Source organism: Streptopelia decaocto (genome assembly GCF_964273445.1).
Source record: "Streptopelia decaocto genome assembly, chromosome: 2".
NCBI classification, from domain to species: domain Eukaryota; kingdom Metazoa; phylum Chordata; class Aves; order Columbiformes; family Columbidae; genus Streptopelia; species Streptopelia decaocto.
In genome coordinates, this window is record NC_138655.1 from 118,119,741 (window position 1) to 118,134,066 (window position 14,326).

The following is a 14,326-nucleotide window of genomic DNA, read 5'->3' on the forward strand; positions in this document are numbered from 1 at the left end:
TTATTGACACCAATGGGCAATTCCATATCTAGTTTTATGAGGAGACAGGCAAGTTCGTCCAGGACTGTCTGCAACATCAGCAGCTGCTGTTGGCCCCAGAGAGGGCAACAGAGGCCTCAGAAGAGGATGCAGCTATGTCAGGTACCTACCACATCTGTGTGATTAGGCAACCTCAGGAGCTCAGGTGAGGCTGGGGCCTTGGCCGATAGTGATTGAAAGCAGCCCTTCTCCCATGGCGCATGTCTTTCTGGGACAGAAGGAGAAAAAGAAAATCTATCCTGTCCTCTTGCCTAAAGGGATGACAGGAATAAACTAGCCTCTCAGGCAGGAGGAGCTGCCTTTCACTTAAAAGTATCTTGCTTTTCTTGGGGCATCAGAAGGAGATAATGCAGGATAGAATGCTGCCTGCTATCGATTGGGTTTTTTCACCTGTTCCATTAGACTGTGATGCCTCCTTTGTCATTTACAAACTATGCAATTTGTTGCAGCATCTGTACATGAAGAAACAAGAGAGAAACAACAGAATTGCAGGGGAAGCAAGAGAACATGATAACCCAAGTTTTGCCACAGGTCTCCAGCCCTTTCCTCACAGGACTATCTGATATCCTGGCGTGCAAGCACAGTGTCCCAGAGAACACAGCTGCTCTGTAGCATGATGTCTCTTGCCTTAGCATACATGAAACTCTCCTGATACCTTCATTTCTTTCTCTGAATAGCTTGCACTATTAGTAGCCACATACTATTCAAATTTCATTTCTGCAATGGTTGCCTGCACTTAGTCACCTCCACTTCTCTGGGGTGGTTGCACCATTTGCTCGTCTCTTCTGAAGTTTTGGTCAAAGAAGGGGTAAGGAAGTTTGGGAAGGCAGCATCCTTCACTGCAGAGAGTAGCATCTCCCATTCAGGGACCTGTGTCTCCTCGTTACAGCAACTAGAGGATTAGGGCCTTACAAGTGTCAGCATTACTTTGCTGACTTTCATAGAAGAATAACAGGATGGAGGTTTTTTTAAGTTCAGAAATTCTCCACACAGTGGCTTAAATTTGGGGGTATGAAAGAAACACCAAAGCAGGATAGTCTGGGAGTTCATTACCAACATTTGCAACAGTACTTATGTTAACAGGAAATAGTTAAAACCAGGTTGCTTTCTCTTTCAGATTCACTGTGTTGTTTGACAGGGAGAGTTGCAAAGCCCAGAACTGCTAGGCATTCAGAGGGAATGCTAAGTGACTTTCAGAATGACAAATCCAGACTTCACAATGTTTACCATTGGTGTTAGATTGCAGACTCTTGCATTAGTTTCCTCTCAATTGAAAAGTTAAGTTAATGGACAAAAATTAATCAGTAGAAAACAATGTCAGATACCAAATCAATTCCGGGAATGTGAGAACAGACTGAAAGCTGAGGTTGGCCTCACAATGTAAGCAAAATATTTGAAATTTTTTCTCATTGTTACTTACCTGCTTAGAGCTGTATTCTGAACTCTTCCCTTTAAAAGAGATTGAGAAATGACAAGGTACGTATAGGGAATTTCCTTCAAATGATGCTTGTCACATCTTCAGCTCAAACTGTGGGAACTGCCAAGATCAGAACTAAATCTTAGTGGGTAAGTGAAGACTGAGAGTTTCATGTTAAACAGTCTTATTGTTTTCTTAAGCCTACCTATGAATTAGGAAAGGACTTCTCCCTCCTCTCCTATTCCCTTCTTTACACTATCATACCAACTGATTTGATAGGTGCAAAATTGTTCTTTCTCTTTTCCTGCTTTCTGTTTTCCTACTAACTTTTGTTTTATTATCCACATCAGCCAATGATATGTTAGTGATTTGCACGTTGAATGTTTTAATAAGCTTTAGATAGTTGTGGAGAATTGTTATCTGTACATCTCAAAATGCCTTGCAAAGGTAGGTGAACATTCCTCATTGCATGTTACAGTTAGCACAGAGAAGCTGGGAGGCTGGCCACAGGGACAGATTTTTCTTCCCCTGAAATAGTGTTTTATGCCACTTTGGTCCTTATATTGTGGAAACTTCTTCTAGAAGTCAATTACATGAACATTATGTTTATCAGGCTTAAATAATCCTTTTCCCAAGGAGAGGAATTATGTGCGTAGTGTATGAGTTCATATGGGTCGGGCCTTGTTTAAACATGCCCACTGAAATGGAGGATGATAAAATTAAGGAAGCGTACCTTGGACCTTCAGGAGAAGGTAATGAGGTCTCTCCAGTGCAGTTCAGTGTCAAAGAGAGGAACAGAAATCCTGACTGCTATTTTTTCTCCCTATTCAATATATTACAGTTTCTTCATAATATACAGACAGCACAATTTCTTTGTAGAAATGCTTCCAATAAAGTATAGAGACAAGTGTACGGTAAACCATTTTGCCAGACAGCAACGTATCAAGATACAAGTGGAAAGTGCATTTGCCTTGCTGTCCGATGACTTCCCAAATATAAGCTTATTGCGCTCTGGTGTTATGTCACCAAGTGCTCTCTTTAAGAGAAGGGCTTTTGTTTTTTAAGCCCAACTGCTGCTCTTAAGTGAAGAAAAAATGTTCATGGAGGATTTCCCCTGAACGTGTGGACCTGTGGCTGCCGGTCTTCTCAGCTGGAAAATTCATTTCACAACACAAATAATTGAGCTGTAGGCTAACTGGGAGAGCAAGCAGATGTGCTTCCTCCAGTTGGAATATTTTTTTGTCTTTTCCCATTCTTCATTCAGTCACTTGTCTGCAGTAACACTGATGAAAGTACTTCTCTCCTGTGCAGAAAAGGTCTCATATTGCTCCAAAGCCATATGTTTTGCCTTCCCTTTTTTGACATTTGACAAAAGCTCTAAGTTTGAAATACTTCATAGACATCCAAATAATTGCTGTTAGGCAATGGTTTGAAATTAAATCAAATAGCGGGGGCTGTTTATAAGGTAAAAATGATCTTACATGCTCAAACACTTTGCTCAGACAGACCCTATATGAAGGCCTTTGCTATAGACAAATATTGTAACACTTAAGACAGATCTGTTTCATTTGAAAATGTCATAATAGGGATTTTTAAATAATAGACCATCATTGTTCCCTTTGGAGATGTATTCTTTATGTTATGCAACATAACATTAGCAGCTCACATGTTTTCTCCCAGCACTTGCAAACAGCACCCTGAAAGAAAATAGCAATGTTCTTAACCATATTTAATAAGACATTACCTATACAAAGCTGGATTTACAAATGCCAATAAATATTTATGTGTACAAACATATATTTTATTCCTGCAATAAGAGGCATGAATAACACATAGTCATTAGACATCAGGGTCTGAAAGCTTGGCCTTATCAATCTGCCTGAAAACAGAGGAAAGCAGAAATCCGTAAGACTCTGGGAGATATTATGATGGGAACAAGACAAAGTATTTCAGTAACAAAGCAGAATTATTTTGCTTTAAAATTCACTATTTTTAAATAAAAATAATCAGAATATTTTCAAAAAGGCAGTTTAATATATTCTTAGGGATAATTTTCAAATTTATCAGTAATTAATTAACTGCATCGTGGTGTAATTTTTTAGTGATTATCTTAACTTTTAATTTTGCTATCAGACTTAAAGAGAAAGCTATTGCTGTCTTTCAAGAGAGAGTGAGATGATCTCTGATCAGAATTTCTCTACTCAAGAGTTTAGTACAAAGCACTGATGTTACTGCGTAGGCAGTTTTGTAGTTAATATAATGCATTGAGTTGCTCCCTCCAGTATTTTCATTTGCATTAATTTCCCTCTTTTTTTTTTTCCTCTTAAACTATCTCAAAAGATTCTCAATCTTGCTTATGTAACACCTGGACCTACAAGACCAGAATACAACACAGAAATCTGGATATCTCTCAGTGCTGCGTCCATACATATATGTTTCAAGAGAGATGTTTGCCCTCAGCCTTTTTCTATTAAGATCATTCTCTGTGTAGTCAGTGGTTTTCATTTTTTCTGCTGTGTGCACAATTATTTGCTAGGATTCAGTCAACTGTGGAAATCAGCGAGTGCCACTTTTATTAATTTTTCAATTTGTACATAAATTTCCCTTCAAGCAGTGACTGCTATTTTTCACAGGTACAATGGGAATGCATTAACCCCAAGTACAAAGCAAAGAAGAAGAATTACAAGAACTCAGGCATCGTCATCCTCAACCAGTGCAAGGTGAATATGTCTTCCGTTCTTTGACTGTTTCTTTACTAAGCTCTCAGCAATATATTTTAATGGTGATTGGAAGTGTAGACAAAAAAGTGGAACTCCCTGTAGAATGACAATGGAAACTGATCTATTACAAAAAAGTAAAAGACAAGAAGCTGAATCCCAAAAGTAATGTGACTGTCCCAAACTCTCCTCTTTCATTTCTCTTGTGCTCTCCCTGCTGTTATACAATGGAGTAGGCAGTACTAAACTCTTACATCTTGGCCTCTTGGGTGTTTCCCTTCTAATCCTTCCATCATTTCTACAAAATTGCTCTTGTTCCTCCTAAACCAATAGCAAAATTTCTACTGGCTTCCCACTGGGAAGGAGCAAAGCTTGGTTCTACTTTTGATGTGAATTTTGCTTTCTGTAGTTTTAGAATTTTGCTATTTTCTCTGTTTACATTTGTGATTCTGCCTCAAACTATATTTAACAATTTATTTCTTTACCTTGTTTTCAGTTGATCCTTTCCCACCTTCCAATTTACTTTCTCCAGGCAGTTTTCTGATGTTTGAGTGGTATGCAACTGATTTGAATGTCTTGCTTTCTTGTCTGCAGATCCACAAGATGCATTCTTTCTTAGATTATATCATGGGAGGCTGCCAAATACAATTTACAGTAAGTGTCTTACTTCTCTAAGTAGTTTTAAATAAAGGGAATCCGCTTAGATATTGATTCATTGCTTTCACAGAGAAATTATTCTCACATGCCTTTCCTTGGTAAATTATTAAGGTCTTCTTGCAAAATGTAATAAACCCAGAAAAAAAAAAAACTATGCTAATGCAGTAAGATTTTTCTTGTACATGCTGATTTACATTTTGCAGCAATGACAATCATGTTACAAAATTAAAGACAACCACATGCAAGGGTGAGACGCTAAGTGAGTCCCACTGATGCCATCTGAGCTACACCCAGTCCCAAAAGCTGGAGAACTGAACTAGCCCCTGTGATAGTACTGACTGGCCTTTGGCTTTTGAGCCTCAGCTTGTTCACAACAATTTCAAATAAATTCCCCAAGTCCCAAGGGGGATTTCATCTCATCTGCCTTTAACTACTTGAATATTAGATGGCCTATTCATCAATCCTATGGGCCAGTCTTCCCTTCCAGAATGAGTCCTCCATTCAAGCAAGTTTTTGCCCCGTAATGGTGCCATAAAGAAAGTGCAGAGCGACAGTCCAGCCAGGGACCTCCCTCTGTCAGTCTGGGGTAGATGCTGATGTTTCATACCTCAGCTGTAGCCACCAACAATAAGATGGTACTACGGGGAGACGAGGTTGTAATTTAGAGCAAATTCAGAAGCTATTCTGTTCAAGAAACAAGGGATAAAATGATTTGCAGAGCTCTCCATAAACACAAATACAATATTTTGCATTTCCAAATAATAATATTTTAGAAACACTTAATGCTGTGTGCTTTTGAGCTTTTTAGTTTAGTGTTTTTTTCTTGCTGTTGTGGGGTTTTTTGTTGTTGTTTGTGTGTGTGTGTGTGGTTTATTTTGTTTGTTTGGTTGGTTTTTGTAATTTGAATCTAGGAGATAAATGACAGTAATATAGATATATTTCCCATAGGAATACAGATTGTAGCAGATTTCCGGTCTGGTTTATGTGACTTTTCATGCCTAGTTACAGGGGTAAAGTCTAATGCTCAAAGGTAATAGTCTTCTGGAGATCTTTTTCCTATAGCACCCTGCCCTCTTTATGCTCCCAGTTATCAAGTATCAGACATTGGATCTACTGATATGTTCCATTCCACTTTTTATAGACAAGCCTTCATGTTCCAAAAAGATTTAACAAAAGAGAAACATTTTTTTTATCCCCCAAAAAACTTCCAGCAACAGCAACAGCTATAGTCAGTAGTGGATTGTCTTATTGTGCATAAATCAGATTTTGAGGTGTAAAGCATCCACTTGGCTGGTACACCTCGCAAACTCATTGGATAACACCCAAAACTGAGGACTCTCTCTCTGGTTTTGAAGGAAATACCTACTGTAGTGGACAAAGATCTTCATAGTTGTCTCCTCTCAAGCAAAGCATCCTGTGTGATCACCTTTCTGCCTTCACCTGTCTTCTTCTTCTGGTGTCCCCACATGCCTGGAGTGCCCATTTCTTCTCTAAACCTGAAGCTCACCGATCCCTCAAAACCCCTTTAATTTATGTCTCCTGACATTTGTTCCCTAAAAATATGACTGAAGGAACTCAATTATCAACTGTGTTCAAGGTCATTAGCAGAAAGACAGTAGTGTCTTAATGTAGTACATAAAAGCCCTTTGTAAATCAGCACAGGTGCTTAAGCACATGCAAAGACTGGTTAATATGCATTTCCCACACCTCTAGCACAAGCACAGGAGCACTATAACCATTAGAAAGTGTCTGGGGATATACATATTATTATGTTACAGCTATGTTTTTCAAACTCTTTTTGATTCCTCCTAAATGTTTTCCAATGGAAGAGCAAGTCCTTACATAGCACACTGAGGGGTCATGGCAATTTGCTTGCCTTTTACTTGCTTGTTGCAGATTTCCTATTAGTAGGCTGTGAACCACAAGTTGAAAACTGCTGCATTAAAATGTGCTAAAATGGAAAGTATTGCTTCTATTGTATTTTACTATTTTAATATTTCATTTTGCTGAAATGAAAAAAAAACTATTGATAATAGGAACCTTAGGTAAATTCATCTGCAAGGACAGGCAGTGAGGACATAAAGGAAATTAAAGATCCATTACACTGGTAAGCACAGAGATCCCTAAATTACTGCTGACCTCAATGGTAAATCCACCAGCTGCAGAATTGTGTAAACTCATCACTGTCAGTTTTCAACCTACATGAACCTGGGGGAAGCCATTGTGGATGTCTCTGTGCCCATAGCTCTGTTCATGCATAATGGTTCTACTTAAATATCCTAACAAGCTGACTGGTTGCATATTGTACTTCCTCCTGTGGTGACTGCTTGTGGGACGTGTTGCTGTTTCCAGACATGTATTAGAGATTCTCCAGTGGGCACTGAAGCAAAAGGATGCTGCCTACAGGGGAGATATTCAGTGCTGCCTTGCTTTCTGCATACATCATGTAATCTCCTTTTCACACAGTCCTGGTTAATTCAGACCACTGAAACAGAGGATGCCTGTTCCTTCCACCTTCCCATATTTCCATTTTATTTTAACTGGAAAGGATCTGGAATTATTTGAAACTCTTCTGGTGCGTGTATTGTTGTTGTCTTAATGACATTTCTATTGAGTTCATGCTGTGTACAGGCAGAACGATACAACTGCAATTTGAAAGGGCACTTGCTGAGGGAGGGAAACGGGGATGCTAAGCATACATTTGATAGCAAAAAGCTGTAGTATGATGTACCTGATAATTTAAGGCACTAATGAAGGCTTTGGTAACATCATGCTGTGTGTTCTTGGGATACTTTCTACATCTATTGTAGGAACATAGTTTGTAGTTAGAAAGAATGTCTCTGAAAAAACGAAGGTAAACTTTTCCTTCACTTTAAAACCATTTATTAAGAAGCTTTCATCTGTAGAGATCAATAGTGCTGATTCCAACCTGCTTTTTCTATGCACGGCTTATTGCAAACCGCTGTATCTTATCAGACCATGTTCCCTGCCGCAGAAGAAATGTTCAGAAGTTGGCAGTGCAAATGGGTCTGTAGTCAGAAGACATTTTCATCACTTTAGGAAATACAGCAGAAAGGATGTGTAACATGCATAAAAGGAAGTGTAATAGAAAGATATATTGGACAGATTCTCTCTTAGGCAGGTCACGATATTGGACAGGCTGGTTCGTTGCTGACAGATCAGTCAGGAGGTTCAGGGTATGTAGGATGTTTTCAGTGCAATGAAAATCGCCCTTTTACAAGGCTGAGTTAAAAAAGAGTACTAAGAGTGTACTTATTGCTATGTTGTGTTCTCATTTAGCTGTGGGAAAATGACTGGTACATTTGAACGGATACATTTAAAGATACACTGATAAAAATCAAATGTACATATGATGTAAGAAACATTCCTACTTACTGCTCGCAAAATTAGCTCCGTTGTGATATTGGCCTAGTTTCTGCAATGTGTTAGTTTTACAAATCCTGATCCTACTAATTTGCACAAGATCCTGGTACTGCCAGGTAATGCTAAAAGAGCAGAGCTCTGCGTTGATATTTTGAAATTTTGGCAAGTGAAAGCAAACATCTTTCTTAAAAGTCCTCCCCTCAGGAATCAGAGATTTGGATCAAAGTCAAATAAAGTGCATCCGAGTACAAATTTTCATGAAGGCTTCACTGTAGAAAATGGTTATATTTTTTGCTTATCAGCAGATCTCTACTATAAGGACCATTTCCAAAAAAGAAGCTTGTTTTGAGGAGGGGTTTTTCTTTCCTGAACACTAGCCACAGATTTTTTTCCAAACTCATGAAACCTACTGCTTATTCCTACTGTGCGCTTTTGTTTTTACTTAAAAAGCATTTAGCCAGGGCTAACAGACACAAAGGAAGATTTATCCAGTTCTGTCTGGTGTGTCATTCCAGCCTCATTCATGTCTGTTTTGGGGTTATCAGTGAAAACACCCACTTTTAACAATTTTATAAGAATGCCCTCTGTTTCCATATACAGTGAAATTTTTGCAGTTTCTATAATCAGAACAAAAACCTGAAGTTAAATTAATATCAGAGAAAATCTGCATCTTTTTAAGAACATATGCATAACTTGGCAAATTTTCTTTAAAAGTCCATGTCCCAAATCTCAGCTAGTCCATACAAGTATCTATGAATTTACCTTAGGTTTCGCAAACCACTAGTGTTCTTATGCAAGTGAGAACATGAGATGTATCCCATTAATTTATTCAAGTTAAATCAAGCTATCATTTTCAGAAAAAAATATTTAGGTAGAAAACAGACTCACTTGCTTCAGTGTATGAGCAGAGATCAGGGAAGCAGAGGTGAAGGATTACTTTATTTGCAATCTAAATCAGGCTCGTATCTCCTGACTGAAATGTGGTGGGATGCAGGAGGGGTTCTTGGTTGATCAAGCTGTTGAAAGGATTTCTAGCTAACTGAAGCCCCGTGAAAAATATTTTTCTTCAGCCAACAGTTAGCTTTTTTGGAGGAAGGACAAAAATCAGAAGGAAGTTTATAAATGTCTTCATTCCCTTTTTGAGACCCTTTGGTTTTCTTTTTGCTCCTTTAAGGAATTTCTAGGAAGCAGCATCAAAAATTCAGATGAGGGCTTTCTGGTCCATGACAGTCATATCACAGGAAGATGCATGCAAGAATATATATTCAGTGAGACCTTTAGAGAGCATTTTAAAATGGAGAAGTTATTTTTAAGAGGATTCATTAGTATTTGCTTTTGCACTGAATGCTTCTCACAGTCTTCTCTAAGCCTTTTCAACACAAAACTCTTTGCAGGATTCAAGTTTTAGTTTTACCCTGCAGCTCACTTTTAATCTTGCTATCATCTACAAAACTGAGAGAGGTAATTATTAAATGCTTATATGTTTTGAAGATAAGAAATACCAGACAGGCAGTATCCACTACTATTACTACAGCCACAGTAAGCTTTAAAACAGCTAAGAAATGTCACTAACTCTAGTTTTAATTTATAGTTTTAGTAGGACTTCTAACTCTCTCAGGACATTTTTGCTGCACAGATTTTATGTCTTGAACATATCTGAGCTGGAATAATTTAATTAAGTGTGAGAACCTAGAGATAGTTAATTTGATTCATCTGTATTAGAAAATAATTTTCCATTTAAAATAATAATGCCATTTTAGTTTTATTATCTCATTTTATAAACTGTCATTTACTTTTAGGCATCTTTATCAATACTATCGTAATTCAAATTTCATGAAGTAGGCTGTAAAATCAACCTTTGCTTTTAAGGCTGCAATCTCTGCAGAAAACCCTTTCTGGTAAAGACACATGGTTGCTGTAGGTATGCTTATGTCCAGAAGAGCTCCACAATACATTAACTTTTCGTTTTTTTCCAGGTAGCTATAGATTTCACCGCCTCAAATGGTGATCCTAGGAACAGCTGCTCGCTGCATTACATCCACCCCTATCAACCCAACGAGTACTTGAAAGCATTGGTAGCTGTTGGGGAGATTTGCCAAGACTATGACAGGTAAATAACCACATTTGATAACCGAGTTGTCTTTAGAAAGTGTTTTCACAGTGTGAAATCAATGGCTGCCTGCTGCCGGCTGCAGTCGCTCCATGTTTAGTCACTTAAGAGGAATGACTGCGTGTCAGGAAGATTAGTCTACCTTAACACGCTTTTCAGAGTGACAGTGGGTTTAGATTAGCTTCAGGGTAATGAAAGGCTTGGTCCTTGGCCATTGGGCAGATATGTGTGTTAAGTTTCAGGTTTGTATTCACATGCCAAAAGTGCATGTTTGAGTGGATGTTTTATTTGTGTTAAACTTGAAGCCTATTTTGCAGATGCTGATTGCATCCTTTCTGGTACACTGGGGAGTCTGGTTCTGTCCCGTCCTACAGAAAAACATTCCTGAGAATTTGTGTTTGAAACTGAATTTGTAGTTGCCTGAACTGCTTAGTGACCGTGTCTGTTATTAGAAGTAAATGTGTAGTCTTTTGCAGTGTTCTCCTGACCTCTTCTAAGATAAATATGAAAAGATAGCATTAATGTTTGCACACAACATGCCTTTAAAAAATAAACAAATGCAGGTAATTGGGCTAAATATGCTTTGATTACATTATGTACTTTAGTTGCTCTCAAGTAGGCTGCCTTCTTCTGTCCAATTAATTGCCCATTATTAATCTAATTACCAAGTGCATTTTCTTTAAATGTTCTTTGTTGGTGAGGCATAGTATCTTACATAGTTAGTCTTTCTAATCTTTTCACATGTAATATACATCCACCCGTCACTTTGACATATGTAAATATCAGATCTCAAAAACAACAATGGTATTTTTAGTCAAATTTGCACTATACTTGCTGTATGAATTGTGGAGTGACTTAACACTGTGGTTTCCATGTTACATATTGCATATACCAATTAGCCTGCTCAGAGGCACTTCCATTTGCATGGTAGTGAAATGTCTTATCAAAGAAGAATGAGAAAAATACTGCCCTGATACAAATTTGGTAAGAAATTGATGGTCAAACTTAGTCAGTGAATCTCAGAAAATCAATATTTTATTGTGAGCTGATAATTCCTCAGTGATTATCCCATGATTTATAATTACTAGCAATAATTCAGTATATTAATATGCTTCAAAATAGAGAAAGACATGAAAAGGGCTAGTTTATACACACAGATTCTTCTATGTTATCAGTTAAGGTGTATTTTTTAAGAAAATGAAATAGTTAAGTGGCATAGACCCTCCTTTCTGGAGATATTAATCCCAAATCAGGATTCTCCTCTCAATATAGCATATTCCAATCAGTACAAAAAATAGTGGCGATTCATTTTTTAAATGAAACCATCAGCGTCATTCAGTTCTATTGTGCTGCAGAAAAGGCCTATTCGTGCTAATCAGCACAACTAAAGTTGTATGAGCTACGGACTTGAGCTGAACAAAAGCCAGAACTTCTTTTCCCAGGGAAATGTCACCTTTCTGGCGTGTGTTTGACCTATACATGCTCTCAAGTGACACTATAAATACCTTGCCATGGGCAGTTTAATTCAACATGGTCAGTGCTTTCTGATCAAAATGTCAAGTGAGGATCTTTTCTTTATACTTGCACATTTTGAATCCAGCAAACTGGAAATGAAAACTTATAATTTCTCTAAAGCGGGAAAGAAACTACAAGAAGCAAACCTTTGCACGAAATAGTCTACAGGTTCTTAATCCACAATGTTCTTTTTGTGTTTAGTTGTCACCTTGAGACTTATGACCATATATGACCTATAAAGCAAATCTTCTGTATATACAGTTTCAAATTCAGTTAAAAATCTGAAATGTGGCAGAGATCTATAACTGCTCCAGTGAGCCCAGCTGTGCTTCACATACTGGACTAAGATATCTGTTTCCACGTTAAGATGAGACAGAAGTGAAAGCAGAGGGACCTGCTGAACCTAAAGGGTGGTTTAGAGTCAGAGTGTTGTAATTTGCATAGGGGCATGTCTTTAGTAAGGTAGAAATGTTAGCCTACAAAGATGGCAGTGCTCTTATCTGAAGTTTTATAGTCAATTATCTGTAATGGGCAGAACTGGCTGATTTCAAGCCAAACCAAGGGAAATGGAGTGGTTTTCTTCAGGTCTTGGGATCGATGTATTTACATCAAATGAAAGAATAGTTGGAATAAAGTAAAATATGTTGTGTGCAATGCTTTTTGCATTCCTGTATCAGAGCTGTTGAATGCTAAGTACTTTTGCTACACTTACATACCAAAAGATTGCTTTTTTATATTTGTTAAAAAAACGTCTATAGCTATTACTTAAAATACTTCTGTAATTAGCAACATTTAAATTTATTTGTAATTTGGGAGGAACTGGATTGACAAGTAACATATATAGGCATTACACTCAAAATCCAAAATTTGCTTTTATATGCTCTAGTTACTTCTGTCGATCAAGCCAAATCTTCTCATAATCCAGGTTTCTGTATATATCAGCCTAACATAACATATCCCTAGGTAATTAATGCTCCAAATTAAATGCCGCCTCATATCCCTTGATACAGTGGAATAATCCTGGCTCATCCAAAAGCCCATTTATCAGTATGGTTCAGAGATTCCTGAAACAGTTAAATGAATAGTGCAGTTCTGCGCAGTTAAGCGTGAAAGAATAGGATTCATTCTTTCATCAGCAATATTCAGAGAATGAGAAATAGACTTTGATTATTATCCTGATTGTAGAAATGCTGCAGTCCTGAAGGCACAGGCCAATCTGATAATAGTATTGGAAATGGAAGAGCTGTTCACCTCCTCAAAAGACTTAATACTTTATCTATATGGTGGAATTCTTTCAGGCTATAACAACATTTGTCATAAGAGAGAAGATAAACTTTGTATGTGATATAATCAGTGGCTTAGCAACAACAGCAATGGATCATAAAGGAAGGAGAGACATTCATTAGTTTTAAAGAATTAGGCTCTAAAATGTTGTTTGAAACACTGGGAATGGGAAAACACATTGAAAACTTATTATTGAAAGTAGTTGGTAAAATAAGGAGGCAGCTCCATGGAGAAGAATTTGTTTTAAGATAAATGACTCATGAATGTTTAAAGATGACCTCATGAAGCAATAAGTGAGAAATATAAATTTCCATTTAAACTTTTTCACTAGCTTTTTTATATATAAAGAATTATATCACTGGCATAATTTAACCTTGAAATTGAGCAAGTCTACTCCACCTTTTTGTAGCAAAGAGAAACAGATGAAAATGATGAAAAATTATTGGGCACTGAAGTGTTTAATATTATAAGAGGACCTACTTCTGTATAATTGCATATTTATTCTTCAGTAATTTCAGCATTGTGTTCTCTGGATCAGAAGTCAAATCAAGTGGTTTCTGATGACCAGCAATATGAGCCTAGCCAGAATCCTGAAAAATCAGTTGATCTCTACCAAATGTGTGTATATTCCCTCTATGTGTTTAGCATAATGAATTAGCAAGTGTACTTAAGGCAGATGAGGTTATACCCAGCTCTCTGGGCACTATGGCTGGTGTAGGACTTCTAATCTTCACCGACTCCGAACAATGGTTTTGGCCACTCTTTTGTTTTGGAACCTGGTGGAGATTCCTTCAAGAAAATGCTGTTTTCAAAGATGATTGGCCAGTGTCTTTGCTAGTTGAATACCCAGGTGTGAGGAAAGGCAAAATCATTCATCGGTTGAAATACCAGATCTGTGAACCAGAATCTGATGTTGTAAAAGCTATGAAACTCTGTACGTTTTATAATAATAATTTTGAAGCTATCCTGTTCTCCATGGCAACTGTTTCCCAAATACTTCATTTGTGCCACAAAACTGCTCCCTGCTCAGCATGGAACAACACGGCTTTCTAAGCCAGAGAAGCCTATGTCTAAACTGGGGAACTGGGGAATGTTTCCTTTCCCCTGTGTCCCAGCATAAGGTCTGGCCGTGTCCTGACTGCAAGTTGAGATCTGACCTACCTCTTCTCCCATTCACATGTCCTGGCTTCCATCAAAAGGAAA

At 37.7% G+C, this 14,326-nt stretch overlaps 1 protein-coding gene across 1 annotated transcript in view; it reads left to right on the top strand.

Annotated features, from left to right (window-relative positions):
- CPNE4 (copine 4) overlaps positions 1–14,326 on the top strand; it is a 280,894-nt gene that overhangs the window by 226,076 nt on the left and 40,492 nt on the right. Inside the window, exons 9-11 of the mRNA XM_082044514.1 lie at positions 4,090–4,176; positions 4,768–4,827; positions 10,191–10,324. Of these exons, the coding sequence (XP_081900640.1) occupies positions 4,090–4,176; positions 4,768–4,827; positions 10,191–10,324 (281 nt within the window). The remainder of the gene's footprint in view (positions 1–4,089; positions 4,177–4,767; positions 4,828–10,190; positions 10,325–14,326) is intronic.